The sequence below is a fragment of the Phoenix dactylifera genome, chromosome 9, assembly GCF_051530095.1.
Source record: "Phoenix dactylifera cultivar Ajwa chromosome 9, Ajwa_hap1_PhDact_Kaust_v1.1, whole genome shotgun sequence".
Taxonomy (NCBI): Eukaryota; Viridiplantae; Streptophyta; class Magnoliopsida; order Arecales; family Arecaceae; genus Phoenix; species Phoenix dactylifera.
The window spans coordinates 28,639,003-28,658,378 of record NC_143198.1 but is presented as its reverse complement, the minus strand read 5'-3'; the positions used below and the strand labels follow the sequence as shown (position 1 = coordinate 28,658,378).

The 19,376-nt window shown below is 36.8% G+C and overlaps 1 protein-coding gene across 2 annotated transcripts; it reads right to left on the bottom strand.

The window, feature by feature from the left end:
• Window positions 1-1,228: 1,228 nt before the first annotated feature.
• On the bottom strand, window positions 1,229-16,551 carry LOC103709541 (nucleoside diphosphate kinase 3-like). Of its 2 annotated transcripts, XM_089925547.1 has the most exons (15): window positions 16,444-16,551; window positions 14,118-14,308; window positions 13,918-14,029; window positions 13,722-13,804; window positions 12,843-12,906; window positions 12,622-12,739; window positions 11,877-12,082; window positions 10,388-10,425; window positions 6,784-6,860; window positions 5,961-6,098; window positions 5,282-5,319; window positions 5,135-5,185; window positions 4,230-4,397; window positions 4,027-4,139; window positions 1,229-1,589 (listed from the first exon to the last, which is right to left on the bottom strand). In XM_089925547.1, the coding sequence occupies exons 2-15, from the start codon at window positions 14,225-14,227 to the stop codon at window positions 1,466-1,468; spliced, it is 1,440 nt and encodes a 479-aa protein (XP_089781673.1). In that variant the 5' UTR covers window positions 14,228-14,308; window positions 16,444-16,551; the 3' UTR covers window positions 1,229-1,465. The 2 variants fall into 2 exon arrangements, with proteins under 2 accessions (XP_089781673.1, XP_026661391.3); XM_026805590.4 differs by lacking the exons at window positions 10,388-10,425; window positions 11,877-12,082; window positions 12,622-12,739; ... (3 more) ...; window positions 14,118-14,308; window positions 16,444-16,551 and having other exon boundaries at window positions 5,961-6,095; window positions 6,784-6,923.
• Window positions 16,552-19,376: the final 2,825 nt, after the last annotated feature.

Below are 19,376 nucleotides of genomic sequence, written 5' to 3'. Positions count from 1 at the left end.
TCATAGTAATATAATAAAAATTGGTTATTTATGATAACAGATCTAATATTATTATAGTTGTATTGTTATATTATAATAATATATTCATAATTATCATGTCATAGCAAGTTATGCTTTCATATAATATAACGTAATATGATATCATGTCGTATAATAATATTAATATTATTATATTCCACCATAGAAGAACTATAACATTTTTATGTATATAATATATTGATTGCTATATTATAATAATTATGTAATACAAGAAATAATATAAAATTAGTTTTAGAGGAACAACATTGAAGGGTGAAATGGGTATAAAGAATGGGTGCATGTCTATTCTAGGATGGACAGGGATAGCCCATGCCCCAAAAATAAGCATAAGATAAATTGATCGGGTATAGCTTATTCCAAATCTATGTCCATTTTATAAATGATGTTTGGCTGGCATAAGATCCTTTTCAGGGTCTTACTCTCCAACCAAACACCACATGAGAGGATAGACAGAAAGAAAAAAAAGAAACTAATAGGAAGTGCTGCTGTAATATCTTCTTATCAAGAGGTGGTGTATTTTTTTCTGTAGCATTTATATTACAAGTAACTTGACTGTACTTACCCAATTCTTTTTTTTTTAAGAAATCAAGTTGTAGAGTAGATGCTGGCTAAATTAATATAGAACGTCTATTTGGTTAAATTAATAAAGCATGGCCTATTGTTAAATCTGCATGGATGCCGCATTAATGAGATACATGAATTCAAATAGAAAATGACCTCAAAAATAATACAAGAGAAAAAGAAGTGACCAAAGTCTGAACCTGAAGAGCCAAGCATCATATGTTCTCTGATTTAAATAGGAATTACTAGTTGTCTAGGAATTAACTCAAACCATGCACAAGACTTTCATTAACCAACTACCTCAGATTTATAAAACCATGAGAGCACAAACTTTCAACAACTCATGATTCTTTTCTCGCGAAGGGGGTAAAACACAGAAATCTTAGCATTAGATGTTAGATGCATCCCTTGGCCATAAAATAACTTGCCACTGTAAATTAGATCACTGCCATAATCTACTGTTTATGTGGTGCTCGTGCCGCATGAAGATTTTGTCAGATGGCAGTTTTACGCACATACATACTGCTGTCGAGCTCACGGCCTGTGCAGTAAGGTGTCAACATTCTTCTAATTCAAGATGTAGAACAGAAACTCACCAAGTAAATGATGAAATATAACAATCAAAGTATTATTTGAATGATAATGGTGCAGATTATTATTGCCAAAGTTATAAACCCCAAAAACCTGCAGGAAGCATCCTGATAGACAGGAACACAACCCCTATCTCAGAATATAATTTATTAATGACAAGGACTTCCCAGCAGGTGGATTTTGCCTGCCAACATATCGAAAAAATTTTATTGCAAGTATGGCAACCTCTGCCGACTGATGAGCACTAGAAAAATACAGAGAAACAAGAAACTGCTTAGTTGCCTCCATAGAGCCACTTCTCGGCGTTGCTAGTATAAGAAACTAACTCGCTAGGTTCAAACCACAAGGCAATTTCATCTTTGGCTGTTTCAGGTCCATCACTTCCGTGAATTATGTTCCTGCAAAGAAATGCAATGAAATCATACACAAAACTCAGAACTGATGTTTAGAAATACACAGCATGCATTGAAGTGGTTATCACAACATGCACTTGATTGAAAAATTATTGTAGTCGGGAAATTCTTTCCAAGTTATATAAGCCAATATGGAAAACCAAAAGATTTTTGTCAGGCAAGCAGAAAAATAATACTAGAAGTTTTAAAGCACACAAGAATACAAGGATGAATAATCTACGTAAAATATCAGGAATTTAGTTTCGCACTTACTTGACCTGTGGTTGCCAGTGGCAATTAGGTGCTGGTTATGAATCATACCGTGCGGACAGTTTGCCATACAGACAGGCTTCCATGAGGACATTCCTCAAAACGGCTTTATTTTTTCGGTATTTAATTTGACAGGAAAAATGATTAATGAATTGTATAATGCAGACAGTTTGGCATATGGACAGGCTCCCTAGAAGTTTCTGTTTTTACATTTTATTGATCTTTGATTTGGCAGAAGAAATTCTCAGGTAAAGAGAAACCAGTACAAAAACTGGTTTCAGGAACATAATCTCTCTGGAAGAGAACATGCCTTGACCACCATCGAATGACAAGGTTGCTCGCAAAACATATTTCATCATAATTTATTGTCACCCTGATGTTATCATTGCCACACCGACTGTCCTAGTAAGTTGTTTCAAAAACCTGCCCTGACCCACTCTTGATGAATCAGACTTCTGCATCGTGTACTGAAATGAAAGGCCCAGAAGCATTAACTGCAGGAAACAATATCTAGAAATGGTTCACATGATTGCTCAGCTAACAATCACTTATTTGCCCAATATTTAAGCTGCAGGGTCCACAGAACCAAAAACTGAACTCTGTTTTCAGTCTCAGGCTGCTGAGTCATGAATATAGCATAAGTATGACAAGTCCTGGTTTTCAATCCAACATAAAGACAAGACACCAGACAACCTACAGACATGAAAAGAAAACCAAAAAAAAATGGGTGCATGCTAACTAACAGATAAAAAACCGACCAGCACGCGATTACATACCAAAAATGAAGTCTAAGCAACATAAAATGTCTTCCTCGCAAGTTTTTTTGATGCTTAAAGCAAAGACCCACCTCCATACATAAAATTCCCAGTCCTCAAAAAAATCCTGATTCTTAGTCCAACTTAAGAAGTCCAACTATGGAGAAAAAACAAATTTCCATTAACTGTTGAAATACCACATCTTTCTTCCATAAAATGTCTCAATACATTTAAATACAGCGTACATCCAATATCCGAACCCATTTTTGGTCTACAACCAACAAGAGAGTGCTGCAGGTGCCAAACATAACAAATGTGTCTCCATTGTAGGAAATCCGAGATACACACGAACTCTTATTTCTTATGCAGATAAGCAAATGCAGGACTGCTTTTTTTAACTCCTTTTCAACTTGTGCACGTTATTCCTCTTATATTTTATCTTTCTGCTGGTACATCTCATATCATATCGTCATGCCATCTGCATTATGTTCCAGATTAATAACTCCTCTACCATAAACGTTCATATTTACTAGAGAAACTCATACAAGTCTTGAAACCACTTTTTTGGACTCTCCTAGACAAACTTGAGAATCCTTTTGTCATTAATTTTCCAGAAAAGCAACTTTCCCCAAGAGAACTCCACAAAAACAACAGACTGCTTTTATTAAAGGCAGAGAACTTTCCTAAGGTAACTCTACTTTTGCACTCTTCCCACAAAATGGTCTTCTAATTTGCCACTTTGTGCCACATTTCTAGTAAACATTCTAAACATGTTAACACCATGCTACTGACTTGTGGTGATGTTTGGACTTGATGACATCTGTCTACATATTTTTACATGAATAACATAATTGGAACAATCGTGTTTCGCCAACACATAATTTAAGCCAAACAAGCCTGATACTCTTCTTTTCCCTGATATAAAATATGCTCCTTAGAAATTTTTTTGCTTTTCATTGTTTTTCCTAGTTAACTTTGCAAGACTTCAACAGATTTAACCTGTTTTGACCAGTACCAGCACAAAGGACTGAAATTACAACCCATTGATGGATTTCTTCCAAATTATAATTTAAGCTTGGTTACTAAAAGTTACAAGCAATGTGTAATATAATAACCCTGCAAATTGAACTACTTGGTTCCATGATAATGCAGGTATGAATGGTTTCCTTAACTTCATTCATTCTTTTCAATTTGAATATCATATAGTGACACTTTTTTTTCAAATATTAGCCAGGATAGAGAGATGGATGTTCACCCAACCTGATTGAAATGAATCAGACATGTCATATCTACAAAGGATAATGAAAAAATAAATACTTCAATGTTTATATTTTAGAATATTTCTACTCAAACCTAACAAAAATAAAGGACTAAATTATGAAAAACAAAGGATCCCAAATAGGTTTTGTGGGAAATACCTTCCAACAACCACAGCAAGATCTCCTCTGATTGTTCCAGGTTCAGATTTTTGTGGATCTGTGGCACCAATTAGCTTTCGGCCATATTTTATAGCTCCCTCTCCTTCCCAAACCTAGATAAGAACCAATTTATTTACTTGAGAATAGACAAGTATTTTACATCAATATCTTTATAGCACAAGAACATATCCACATTTTCTTACCATGGCAAGCACAGGGCCTGAGCTAAGAAAGTCACAGAGGCCATCGAAAAAAGGTCTGTCTTTGAGGTCATGATAGTGTTTCTGAGCAAACTCCTTGGAAGGAACTACCAACTTAACGGCCACAAGCTTATACCCTTTGCGTTCAAAACGTGATATGATCTCCGCAATCTGAAAAATACAATCATTATCAGGTGTACTGTAATAGAACACAAAGGATCAAAAATTCAGCTGTCTGAATACAGAAATTATAAACCCAAATAACTTAATTAAACAACCATCCCTTTACATGTCATACATAAAAATGAATCAAGGGAAAGATATCAAGCTCATCAGTAATCTAAATCAATAGACTAACTTGGTGAATTCTATCATCCTCGGAAAGGGAAGCATTTTGATCGTAGATTCTTTAAAAGATTACAGTTTTATTCACTTCAAAAGCTAACACTAAAGGAACAGCTCCCAAGGACCAGCAATGAAGTTCACCAGCATTTAGTAAAGATGCAATGATCACCAGCACCAAGGAGACAACAGAATAACAAGAAAAAAATAGCATTGTTGTAAAGCTAAGCAATGAATCTTCTAACACATGGGACAAGCATAAGATCACTGTAACTGGTAATATAGACTGCACAAATGTAATTGACTAAAGAAAAATCACATATATCTTTTATGGTCAGAAATATGCCCATGCACTTCATATCTTCTTTTATTATAAAAAGAAAGTACCACTTCCTTGAAAAATCAACAGATAACAAACGCAAACAATTCATTTAAATGTGAAAGACAACATGTAGGAGCGATACAACGCACAATCTAGACTATGTTGATTGAGTCAAATTAGGTTGTTCTGTGGGCGCCCATATATTAGCTCCACTCTACCCACACACAAGAGACAAATATCTTACCAGTCCTCTTTGCACTCCATCAGGCTTAATTGCAATGAATGTGCGTTCGGGCTGAAAAAGTTGGTAAATGGCCATTTAATTGTGATACAAAATTGCAGTTTAAGGAAATGAGAAGAAATTTTAACAATGATTAAGTGGTGATATTACCTCCGCAGCAGATGCCTCTTGGCCTTGAAGCATGTATGCTGAGACATAAAGAAAGTGTATACACATAAATAAAAATGTTCAATGTAAATATGAAGATAAATTTAGAAACTAGAAATAAAAATTTCAAATCAACAATAAGTGATACAGTACTATAATATCACTCCCTAAAATACCTGCATTTGTAAGATCAAAACCAAATACAAAAAATGATTCTCTATAAGGCCACGAAAACAATGTGGGGACGAGTCTAAAATAAAGTTTGCCGTCTCGGTACTGGACCCCGTACCAATGTCACACTAGCATTGTATCAGTATAGTACGGTATGGGGTCTTTTCAGCGAATCGAATGTCGGTATGCCATCCGCACCAAGTAATGGTACGGTTTGGTACACCCTGTATCATCCAGTTCAGGCCGATACAGCGAACCATGGTCTAGACTCTGAATGTATAGAAAGGGAACCAGCATTAAAATAATAACTTGAACGACAATAGTTCCACCAAAATTATAAAGACATGTCGAGCCATATGCAAATAAAATCATGAATCTATAGAATCTTAAAAAGAAAAAATACTATTTCAAGTTTCAAGTTACCAAAGAAGTGAAAGTCCTTAAACCTAATATTGAACATAAACTACAGAAGAGATACTAAGCAATGTAATGGATAAATTTAATGACCAACCTGCAGCAGGAACAGCAAGAACACCAGAAATCCGTCCCCTTGTTGAGTTCTTATAATCAGCCCTCTCATAAAATGAGGGCACAGACAGCACCTTTCCTCCAAGTGTGGTTATTGTAGCTGCTGCAAGGGTTCGCCCTTCTAAACAGAAAAACATTTCACATAATTTAAGTCGGAATTGTTGACACATGAATGATTTGCAATCTAACCGAGGGATCACTAACTAATCTTATGCCATTCATGCGGTTAGCAAAATTTCTATTTTCTTTATCATATCACTGAGTCACTATTTAAACAAAAGGAAACGAGCAGCCCTTCAACAATTTAGAAATAGGACAGCATTTAGACAACCAATCAGCAAAAATAACAGCTCTATGTCTAATTTGTTCAACGGCTGCATATAGCCATTTAAGCAACAGATTAGTCATTCAAACAGCCATTTTTATAACCTTTGGTATGATTGTAAGAGGAACTCATACCCTAATGCTATTAAAAAAAAATCCTTCAAAAAATAAACCCAGAAGACAACCTACATTTACTTCTTGTGCTATATTTTAGCTTGAATTTCTGAAACAAGTTGTCGACTTTTTAGCATAATCGAACATACCAATACGGAATAGAATTAACCACAAAAATAACCATTGGAGTGCAGTCTAATAAACAAATCCTAATGCAATGTGGTTCCACGAGTAGCCATCGATGATCGCCTCCAATTTCAATCCAAATCAACACTTAATCCAAAACAAAACATCGGAAATTGACATCCAGAACCAAGAAGGCAGATTCCAAGAAAGAAGGAAGCAGTAAAGAGCCCACGGCAACTCACCGGACAAGAGCGGAGAGCTCCGGGAAGCGGAAAGGAGAGCCCTCACCGTCCGGGAAGCCGATCGGTATACCTGGGAGCTCATTTTCGACCACGAGGAGTGCCGCCAATGATAGGGTTGGAATCCGGAGGCTCTGGTCCTGCGGGTCCCCTTTCTGGGGTTTAAGCTTTCGGAAGGATCGGATCCACCGTGAGATGCCACGGCAACGGTTGGGGCGTTTTGTTACTATTTACCCCTGAAGTTTTATAAATTACAAGAATCGGTAGGGTTTAGCGGGGGCATTATGTGGGGTATTTAGGTCATTTAGGTATCTAGAATGCGGTGGTCCTGCTCTTCCGAGTCGTCCGCGGAAGCCGCGGGGGGAATCGGCGCGGTTTAAAGGCAAATCGGTTCGGGGCTCCAAACCTTTTGGGGATGCTGGTTTAGCATCTGTTGACCTGGTATTGAGATGATCCGGGATATCAACTTAGCTTGGCCAAAAACATATGGTTTAGAAAATTATCTAAAAGATGGGGGCACACTTAAATTTGGTACGTCGAACCGGCCTCCATACCGAGCATATCAAAATAATACCAGGATAGCACTGGTATAGAGCCTAATATCAAGATGGTGTATTTTGGCCATGATCTTTCTTGGCATCGACGTTTCGAAATATGAGGACTCATTGTGCTATAGTGTCTAATTTCTCATGTCATCATATTATGGAGGAAGCAAATTAAGTTGCTGACTTCTTGTAAAACTATGCATGCGTGGAGCACCATCAAGCAGTTTGGAACGATAGTTCTTGTTCTGATCTTACCTCTTTAATTAGAGCAGATGCTTTAGGTTGTATTTGATGGCTGGATTTGTTGGTGGATTGCGTCTAAGTAAAGCTTTGCAACATTAGATCGGTCGTCAACTAATGCGAGAGTTTCATTCAACCAGTCGGGTACGTGCATGTTAAATATTGGCAGGACTATCACGAGAAGTAGCTGGATCACCAATATTTTGTGGATTTATTGTTTGCTGCATGGAGAAATACTCTTACAATGGAATATTTTACCAAGTGACCAAGTTCTTCTTTTTCATTATGATATAGCAAGGAACCCACTTGCAATGGCCATTAAAGTTTAGGTAATTTTCTCGAGAAGCCTGTAAAAAGAGAGATGTTATGAGATTTTAAAGCACAGCCAATTGCCTTTATGAGATTGTAATGATTCACAATTAGTAGGAGTATCTGTCGACCTATAAATTGTCATATTATTTCTCATGTGGTTATGTTTAAGAAAAAAATCATTCATGGGAAACTTTAAGGTAAACTTTGCAACAATGTCTTGCTAATGTTGTGACTAATATTTAGTGTTTTCTTTGAAGACCAGTATGAAAAGTAACAAAGTTACATCCGGTTCAGAGCGATAGGCACTAGCTAGCATAAGTTAGCTTGTCAAATTTTGGTGACAACCAGTTGCTTGGATGCCTATAATTTTCGGAAGCAATTGAAAATCTTTTGCTGCAAATCAAGAGGATTGGATTGCGAGAAAAAGGGAGCAGGCATCTAAATTCCTTTTCAAATCCAGTGTTTAAAAGATCCGACGTCAAGGAGTCACATCTGTATACGGCATGAAGTTTCAAGAAAAGTATGGATTTATTAAAAAAAATCATGAACATGGATGTCATTATAGGATTTCTCTTGATTAGAAAAGCATGGAATAATGATATGGCTTTAAGCCTTTCTCGCTTTAGAATCGGTCAAGCTACGATCGGAAAATGTAGGTTCCTCGACTAGAACAAGATTGTGGGGAGACAAGATCAGACCATACCGGTCATAAAGAAATCCAATCCAACTAAGACTAGATGCAATCAACATCAAGTCAAACAAGCCATATTCCAGCCATGACCGATTGATCAAGCCATATCCAACCGTCTCAATTGACACTTGACTCTTCCGTCCTCTGCCCGGGTCAACAGGCACAACCTAACTTGGGTTATCGGCAACAAGAGCCTCCTTTATATCCGATCGATTCTTTTTCTCAACCCAATCAGGGTTATCCTAACCTACCAAATCAAGAGCCTTCTTCGCAAAGAAAAACATAGCACATTATAGTCTAATCACACCATCGGTGAAAATCACCCTTATTTCTGAGATATAATATACATTTAATTTTCAAATTCGGGGCACTAATTCTGTCCACCTCTTTCTGGACATTTCATGTTTTCCATTAAGTTGAAGTTTGGATTCCATTTTCTCCCCAGTTACAAGAAATTGTTCCAGTCTGATGGAAACAATCCCCACTTACGGACCATTTTGCATTTAAAAATTTGCTGTTTTGGAAACTCACAGAAGATCTTGAAAGACTTTCCTTCGGATTCAAACCAGTATCAACAAATATATGGGCAGACTACTGAAAAAACCTGTATTTGAGAAAGCCTCTAGATGCGGTCCCTCCAACCAAGTTAAAGAGTGACCAAAAGAAGTGCATCTATGATATAGAGCAATGTTCTTGTTGATGCTTCTTCTGGGTTAGGCTTTATGCAGGGAATCTTTAATAGTCCATGTGTGAAAGGATCTTGGGTTTATAAAGCATGCACACTGCATGTGTGCAAATTGTGAAGCAGAACACATCATAAGTTTCCCTTTTCTGAGATGGCTGTCAAAAAAGAAAGTGATACCACTGAGGTGGTAGCCCAGTGGGAACGGGGCCTGTCTTCCACCAGAATGGTTCGGTTTGAAACGCACGGGCGTCGATTAAATTCGGAGACCGGATGCCCCATGCCTGAACGCTGTTGGTGGGAATGCTACTGATCCGCTGGCAACCGAAGTGGTGCTGGGGTGACATACGCACACATGGATAACCATAGGTGGAGAGGGCACGCGGAAATTTGCGACCTGAATCGAACATGCTCCAGCAAGGAGGGGCCCAGTGGGGGTTGCTACGCAGGTGAGGTTCGCCTCGCCCGCTTCTTTCCTTTTTTTTACCAAAAGAAAAGAAAGAAAGTGATCGACTCAATTTATTTACTGCAAAATCATTTCATGATACTCTGTGAGATTGGACAGAAATCGGTTCTTCATTACCATTCTCATGTCAGTTTCCTATTATCGAGCAATCATCAACAGAAACTTAATTTAGGTTTTCAGGTGTTATCCTCCTGTTTTGTCCAATCACTAATGGATATGCCAGTCTAGCGCAACAAAGCTGTAAACAGAACACAGGCTAATTCTCAATCCCTGCTAAAAATGGACCAATTATCAACAAGTAAACCAATTCTTGACATCTTAATCATTCCATAGTTCCACCATACAAATTTTTAAATGTAAAGTATATGAAGATTTGTTAGCAAATGAAATAATGCAACCAGAACACTTCATAGTATATGCTGTGTCTCCTACAAGTAACTATTGCTAAAAAATATCTCACACAGCTGGGAGAAAAGGATATGCTTGCAATAAAATAGTGAAGATATCTGGACCATTACATTGTTATGCCTAGTTGTATAAACACTTTTACTGCACAATAATATAAAAAATTACAATTAAATCCAAGCTCTCACTAACATATTTACAATGATCACAACACATGCACCTGCTATGATTTTATTTAGTCTTGTGGGGTTGTCTCAGATACAAACTTGCAATCAGCTCTTAATGCTGCCAACCATGAATCCACCTGAAAACAGAGAACACTAACAGAATTACAAGCTGGAAGTAGGAAAAGATAGTTCAGTTTCTAGAATGACATTTACATTACTACCACGCTGTATATTAAGATATCTAATCAAGTTAACCAGAGAATGAATGGTCACTGCAAATGTGTTAAATGTGTGCTTGATGCAGTTGGCACTTTAAACAAGCCAAAAGAGCATTTTGTTTTCATATATTCAACACCAATATGTTCGGAGTAAATTTTTTAACTTGAAATCCATTGTGATCCAATGGTGATGTAAGCCAGTAATCATAAGTAAGGCTTATCAATTTGATAATTTATAACACGCGAGAAAAGTTAAAACCTCAGTTATTGATGAACGGGAAGGAGCAAAAAATTCAAAGGAAGAAACGATGTGCCTTTGTTGGTATTGTTAAATTTCAGATAAATTTTGAAGCCAAGAGGTCCCATTTAAACTCACGAATGATAGATTTGCAGACACTGACATGGAGAGTATCGTTACATTTTTTTTCTATTTACAACTTTTTACTCCGCTCTTATCCCATGGAGGATAAAATATAAAATGAATATCAACCAACAGTAGAGATCAAATAAACTCCAAAGGTTCTGACAGCATTAGGACTGCCACTTGATCTGAGAAAGCTTCAGTTCGGCTTGAGCTCTGCTCAACTATAAGCTCAATCAGGTTCGGCTCAGAGTTTGTTGAGCCAAGTTTGAACTTGGATTCTCAGGCTTGATCAGGTTTGGCTCAATAAGGCTCAAAATTGAGTGCAAAGTAAATGTTTCATTGGCTGATACTACATTAAACTTGTGATGGCCAGGTTGGGATGTCGCATTTTGTAGAGTGATGATACATCTAATTGTATATTTCAAGTTTTTTTCCCGATTTTTCATGATTAAGCTTCAACTGGTGGATAATTTAAATTGTTAGAATCACGTTAAACTTTTAATTCCAGTTGATAGATGCTTTAATTGATTTTAGTTTGATTCAAGGTTATCAAGCCGATTGAAATGGTACATTTTTGGCTTGGTCCAAATTAGGCTTGATTCGAAATGGGGAAAGAAACTTACTCTCATAAATACTATCATCGTAGAGGAGGGGAAAACTAATCCAGTGAATGAGTCATGACAAAAAAGAAGAGAAAAAATTGACCTTTTGATCAGCACCTTTTGGGGTAGAGATAGATATGCATGGACTCAATTCACAAACCTAAGCATGGTAATATATGTTATTTTACAAAGGAGTATGTGGTCCTAACCAAATATTACAAACTACAAACACAACACTGCACAACCTTTACATTTTTATCTTCATTTTAATTACTTTTGGATTTGTATGTGTTCTAATGAAGAATATGAATGCATCACTTTATAGTTATCGCAGTTAAAGAAAGAAAACTTGGAGGTTGAAAAGCCATGCTTCTAACAACTAATAGCCTAAAAAAAGGATAAACCTGTATTTTGGAAGCACTTGAGCATTCAAATCGCAATCCATCACAGGTCAAAACATAAAATGCGTATCTTTTGTGTTCATCTTCTTGTTTGAAGCTTGGCGGTGACCCAACTTCAACAACATCAGATAATAATGTGGAGTCCGGAGGTGGCAGCGACCCGACTTCAACAACATCAGATAATAATGTTGAGTCTTGAGGGCTCAAATCTGCATCAAAAGTTTTTTAAACGCACCAGTTAACAAGCTGCGCCTGGTAATCAATAACAGGTACATTGTTTTTCTGGGATCTGTCATGGATATTTGCAATTGCAATGCAAATGCAACAATATTGATTCCTAATAGTCTAATGCCATCAATCTAAAACTATTTTCATCACAAGGCTTCAGTTGAAATATTATAGGATGTCCACCACATTGTACAGTTGCTAATTGGAAGTGTCGCACACCTAACTCAGAAGCATATTTTATACCAGAGCTTTCGACTGCTCTCTCCTTTTCATATCTCCTCACATTTTATTTATGATTGTCAACCTCGCCACCAAAATTTTTCGGAAATAAAAGTGGTAGTAGACATCTTCAATAATATATGAATCATCTGATTTTCTGAATTCCTACAAGATAATTAGTGTTTTAATATACTTCTCACACTTAACACCACTGACGATGGTCCAAGATCTTCAAACATGGCTGTCCTCAATGCATGACAAGGTTGAAGAAAAATAACATTATTTTTCCCTAGAAGGATACCTGTAGATTTGAGATAATAGAAGATACACGACCCTTGAAGAACAACAAAGCGGGGAAGCCAATCATCAACTTCTTCATCATCTATTATAGGTGGTTCTCCCGGAAGTTGTGTCCATCTCTATGTAAATAGGTGGAAGACAAATAATTAGTTACCACACAACAGTGGAACACATATATGATTGCAGAATAAGATAATCAATCTGAGGATATGGGGACAGTACCGTTCGAATATACAGATACCCAGAAAGCCGTGCAAACCTCAAAAGTTCATCCAGATGTTCCAACCTGGACATAACATAAATGACAAGAGAGTGAGCAGCTAAACTGATAAAAACTGGATATTTGGTTGGCAAGAAGTCACCATGGAGGGAGTAGGGTCATTTTGGCGCCAAAGTGATAATGCAAAATATGACACCTCACAACATGGAAAAGTAAGTGGCTTCAGGAGAAAAGAGAGAAAGATGGCAGAGACATCGTTCCAATCAACAATATCTAGAACTGGCACAATAGCCATGATGGATGCAAGGGGATGAGGAACCACAGACAACAAGGGAAGAATCAAGATGGCTTTGAGATGCTGGGCTTTGACCAATATATGACAAATTAACATTACAGAGGTACTTGTTGGGAAGGAAGAGAATACACCAAGTTGAAGGAAAGGGTGGGATCTATTTACAAGTCATGCAGTTCATAAGACTATAGTTTATGACTTTAAGCTGTACTCAGCTTTCCAAGGTGAATGGAGATAAAATCACAGACACACACCAATTTTATCTACGTTTAAGAAAAAAACTAAAATGATACTGTGGCTATGGTACATCCAATTTCACTACCATAAGATGCTAAAACACCTAAAATCGTTGGTAAAAGAAAATTCGGTGTCAAATTTAAATCTTGGAAGTGAAGGATGAATATTTCCGAGAGAACAGCAAACTGGCCTTCCCATCTCAAACATTCACTTCCAAAGATGAATTTCAGAACAATACCATAAAGGCCCGTACACAAAGATAAGATCCAGACTAGGCAAAGCAAAATACCCAAAAAAGCCACTGAACACAGAGTTTGATCTGGTACAAATAGGAAGATGTAGTAGAACTTACTGGGCTTTCAGATGAGCTTCTCTTTCTTCCAAATCTGTGATTTCTGATCGGAGTGATTCTACTTCCGTTTTAGTTAGTACAATCTGCAAAATCAAAACCACCATCTCAACAAAGACATAAAATACTCAGCAACAATTAGAACAAAAGATATGTGCATGCAGGCATGCATGTATGGATGCACCGCTCTCAAGTTAACCTTATCATCATCATCACTGCCAGATGACCAAGGAAGACGTGGCAGAGAAAACAAGTTCAGCAAAGATGCAGCTCTCATTACTCTTCTTACAGCCCACGAGTGGCTATGATGTCTGTAGTAGAAAAGAACAGAGATGCTATAATATCATAAAAGGTGAATGGATTTTAAATATGCTCATATTATCAGAGACATATTTAAACCTCAGTGAATAATCAGTCACCGAGTCCCTTGTCTGGAGACAGTCATCAGATGCTTTTGTGGCCTGGAAGTGTTCTGGGAAAACCTCTATTTGTCCATAAACATCATCCATTAAGCTGACTCACTTTTGCATAATGGTGCTTAAATTTGAATGTAAAATTGGGCATCTAAAAGTATATTGCTTTGCTTACAACTGCAGGAAGGATATCTATCAGACAAAATCAGTTTTCACAAACTTGCCTTTGTTACCAAATACCAATCATCATAAGTAACCAAAAAAATTAAATAACAGTTACTGGGATGGCAAATCTACTATGTGAACTTTCAAGTGAAAATACCAAAGGAAAAGGAAAATAAGGAATCTTTAGATTATACCATTATATTTGAATGGAAAGGCACTATTTAATTTTCTGGAAGATGAGGGACCAATCATTAGTTAAGCAAACACAGAAGTAAAGTTACACAAACTCTCAATGTTATCAAGATAAAAAAATCATGTCAAATCATCTATATTAGAAAGTCAACAAACCTTAATGAAATAAATGTGCTAAATAATTTCTATATGCATAGATACCAGAATTCATGACAAGTTGATTTTTTTGTCGACAATTATAAATTGCCAAATTATGAAACAAAGTAAATATCTAAAGCTGTTCTGATTCAATAATCTTTGAAGCAGTGAGGGGCCCACATTTTGTGAAAATTTCAGACTAACTTTTCTATGAATTGGTTATCACTAAAATTAGAAATAAATATTCTATAGAGATCCTGTCTGATTAGACAGAATATTGAACAAAATCTGATGACCAAAATGACCTCAAATTAATATGATGCATTTTGATGGCCGTCAAGAGCCAGGTCATTTTGACAATTTATTTTGATGATTCAGCTTGTAGCATATGCACTGAAAATTCATATCTGCCTGCAGCATCAAGAGATTCGTGCACTAGAGTCCATACACCACGAGAATATGTTGAAGCCTTTAAAGAAAGGCAGCTGGAATGCACACCTCATGCCTTCTCCAAAGAGATCTTTAAAATATCTAATTTTGTTTTCATATCCATCATCATAACCTTTATTTTGGAGATTCCATCCTGCTCCTAAAATTCAGCATTGTAAGTTAGACACTCCAACTTCATTACTTAACCATAAGCATCTGGTTTTTTTTTAAGATGGATCAGCTGCCCAACTTTCATTTGATAGCATGGAAGTGAAAAGATGCAAGCTAGAAGCACCGTTTCTCTCGATATTCATTAGAGTGAAAAAGATATCAAGTTCTTGACAGAGAAATAGCTAATCCAAAACTATGCTAAATTATTGCATATACTTTTTCATTAGTTTATTTGAAGTGGAAATCAAGATATTATCATCTTAAAGAGTCATATTCGAGTCAAAAGTTACTAAATTGGTAATGTAACGGACTAAGTCACTTCTAGAGTCAACAGGAGTAGATATTTATGCTTTAAACAGCCTTTGTATGTTGGCTCTATAAAGCCCTAAATTTTGCAAGACTAAAAGATTACAAAGTTCTGTTCTGAAAAATTATGCAACCCCATACTCTCCTCTTCTTTCTTCCTCTTCTGTCGTGGTCCTTCTTCTTTGTCCTTCCCCATCTTTTCTTCTCCATCTTCTGCTTATATGTCAAAGCCAAAACATGTTTTCTTCTCTATTTTTACCATAAGTTGGAGGTATCTAATAAGGTTCAAGATAGCCCTTTTCTTTCCTAAACATGTATCTTTTTGTTCCACTCTCTTGTTCAATTACATCTAATTTGGCACTAAAAGAGATCTGATTCTTTATCAAGAACCTACCATGGCATAGAGATTGCAAATCCAAATTTGGTTTCCATTATCCAAAAACAGAAATTAAAAATCTTTCCTCTTTATAAAAGAAAGAATATAAGAATCTTTACTCATAGATTACCAGGGTCACTTTAATATTCATCAACCATCGCAGCAATAAATTCAATACAATAAATCCCTGAAGTTTTGATTTCTGAAAACTCCCAAAACAAACAACATCAAGCCACCCCAAATCAAAACCATATGCACTAACGAGATCAAAACTCAGCACCTAAAATCACTGCCAGCAATCACGTGCAGCTGCTAATATTAACATGCAATTCAAATTCAGTGACAAATCAGATTCAACGATTGACCAAGAATCCAACCACAACCTCCTATGATCTCATAAGAAAAAATAAGAAAGCATCAGAACAACAAAAAAACACGAAACCGAGATTGGATCAAAATCGACAGTTAATCTAGCATAGATTCGATAACAACAAATCACAAATGAATTAAGGGAACAAAATAAAAAGGGTCGGACCTGGTCTAGGGTTTTCCTTTTTTTTCTCTTTTTTGCCGTTGTCGCCGTAGCTCTCGGGCTCTTCTTCGGTGCGGGCGTTTCTTCGTGGTCGGTAATTTTTATCGGGTCGGGAAGTTTGACGGGAAAAAGACGGTTATGCCCTGCCATCTCCGCCCCCAGGTCCCTACCGGTCGTAGTTGGTGACGTACACGGGTTGGTTTAGTGGGTTGAGGAATCGACAAGACATGAATGAGATCATGAGCTCCACGGCGTTCTGCGCTGTCGGATGGGCAAATACTTTTGGATAACTTCATCCTATCAATAGATTCACAGGATACTGTGCAACTATAAAGAGGGTTAATATACCTTGTCCCACTTGGAAAACCAGCAGAGTGACATCCTTAGGACATCAACTTTTTCTAAGAAGCAAACAGTATTAGTTTGGTTGTCACTTCACAAGTCTGTTGATCAAACTTTAATTTTCAGTTTATCGATGCAAGTTTATTTCTCGATCCTTGATCTATGTAGATAACAAGTTACAGTCCTAATCCTAACTCTAATATTATACGAAAGTGGCTGCGTTCACCAACCTTTCAATTCTCATAATAAAAAAAAATCTCATCAAATTTTAATTGTTCAAGTTGACTCTTTAATTATAAGATCATCTAAATCCTATTTGGCCATTTCAGGAGCAACTGCTCATAGTGAAAAATCGAGATTCGATGACATAACGCAAGGTCTTCCAAAAGTTAAATTTTCTTTACAAAAATTTAAACCATGTTAAATTTATAGCCATAACAATGATAGACTCCTAGAGTTATCCGTCTTAAATTTATCTAGATTGAGAACATATTTTTTATATATAGTATAGTAGAACCGACATATTAAGTAGCAACTAGTTGGATCCATGCATGCATTATAACAAGTTATTTTACATCTACGCGTGCCAACGGTACTTCATGAGGCTAATTTTACCATGCAGTTCGAGAAGTTACAGCCGGATCGTAACGGGACGCGATAATTGAAAAAATAATTTAGGGTTAGGCGGAAGCAGCGTCGCTGGGCCAAGAGTCTGGCGTCCGCTGACAACAAACTGTAGATAGGCAAAAGTAGACATGCGTTCCTATTTCCACGTCTCTTTCGTAGCAGGGAAATTCGTATGTCAAACTCGTTGTCTTCTTTTAGCAAAATAAAAAAACTCGTTGTCTTCGTAACTAGTCTTCTTAGCTGCTCGAAGAACCTGTTATCCCAGACACGAAGACATTCTTTACAAGTAACTCTATTCTTGGCACAAAACATTTCTTCCACACTATCGTTATACTAATCTCCAGTATTTTTCTAGGTTAATATTGCTAGCATTAGATCCCGATATCGCTAAAGAAGATCGTCATATTGAAATTTATAGATTGACACATGTATCATGCCAATCAAAGAGGCAATGGCAAAGCGCCACAACATCCGACTATTCGGTGAGATTTCTACGCAACTAAGAGTACTAGAGTATTCACCAAATTGATTCATACTATTCTAGTTAGGGGTGGCAGTTGGATTGGATCGGATCAAAAATTTATTAATCTAAATTAAATCTGTTTATTAAATAGGTTAAAATTTTAAATCTAAATCCGACATTGTTATTAAACAGATAAAATCCGATCCATATAATTCATTTATTAAATAGGTTAAATGAATTAGATGAGTTAGATAGATTTTTAACAGGTTAAATAGATTTAAACAAGTTAAACAAATTAAGTAGATTGAGTTAAATAGGTCAGAAACGGATTAAACAGTTTTCAAATAAGTTTTAAATAAATTAAACGAATTAGGTCATAATTTGATCGAATTATTAAATAGATTGAACAGCTTTAAACGGGTTGATACATTTACAATTTAAATTTATTTATATTAAATTTAAATTTATTTCAATTAAATCTAGATCGAATTGATAGTTTGGACCATAAATTACTATTTTTAATTTCAGTCAACTTTGTTCTAACTCTTGTAGGCAGGAGAACCATGGTCCGAAAAAGAGGATGACTAGATGGGATCCCAACTGGGAATTAGCCTGCTGTTATCATTCTTGGTGACCGAGGGATGGGGATGAAGTATTCGAGAATTCAATTTTTCCTTCGCTTGAAGTACATACGAGGCTGGATATGTTGGAAAAACCGACAGTCTCGGTCAAAACAGATGGGCCCAGCCCCGCAGAATAGAAATTAAGTCGAGGTTACCCACTCCCCCACTCCAAGTCCCCAAAAACCCGCTTGTGAAGCCAGAATTTCTTTTGAAAACTTCACCCACAGACGTGACATGCACCGAGGAGCAAAGAAGCCACCAAGGTGGTAGACAGAACGTTGGCTTCCACCGAAATGGTTCGGGTTTGAAATACGCAGGGCGTTGATTAAGTTTGAGGAGCATTACCAGTAGAAAGAAGTGTTGCTGATCTGCAGGTATTAAAGTAATGCTGAAGTAACATATTTATATATGGGTGTTAATCTCAATGAAAAAAACCCACGGGTCGAAAAAAATATGCGAAAATTTGCGATGTGTATCGAACATTTTTTGGTAAAAGGGGAGCCCCGTGGCCCCGGAGAGCCCCTCCCTATTTTTTACCAAAAAAACAAAAAGAAGCCACGATACGTGCAAAGACTAGTTGCTCATCCAATCGGACCCTGGGTTTCCATCCCCTGTTCGCCATTTCATATTGTTCCCGATCGGAGAGAGCCGGGTATCGGAGCCAATTACTAGCCTTCTCTACGCCCGCGAGCTCTTGGATCTGGAGAGAGAGAGAGAGAGGGATCAAAGATAAACGCCCCTCTCAAGTCTTTTCTAGTATTTTTTTTTTCTCTCGTAAGCATAGCGTTCATTCTTTCATTTATTGCTCTCTGTTCGCTAACTGCCTAATTGGTTTCTTCCTGTTGGTTTGGTTTGGTTTGGTTTGATTAGATGCTTTTTGT

What these genes read in the sequence shown, in the direction of transcription:
- LOC103709541 (XM_089925547.1), bottom strand. Translation starts at nt 14,227, where the DNA reads ATGGATGATGTTTATGGACAAATAGAGGTTTTCCCAGAACACTTCCAG. An exon ending in GCATTAAGAGCTGATTGCAA is followed by an intron (nt 6,861 to 10,387) that starts GTTTGTATCTGA and finishes GTCGAAAATGAG; the next exon opens with CTCCCAGGTATACCGATCGG. An exon ending in TCTTGCTGTTCCTGCTGCAG is followed by an intron (nt 5,320 to 5,960) that starts GTTGGTCATTAA and finishes TTTATGTCTCAG; the next exon opens with CATACATGCTTCAAGGCCAA.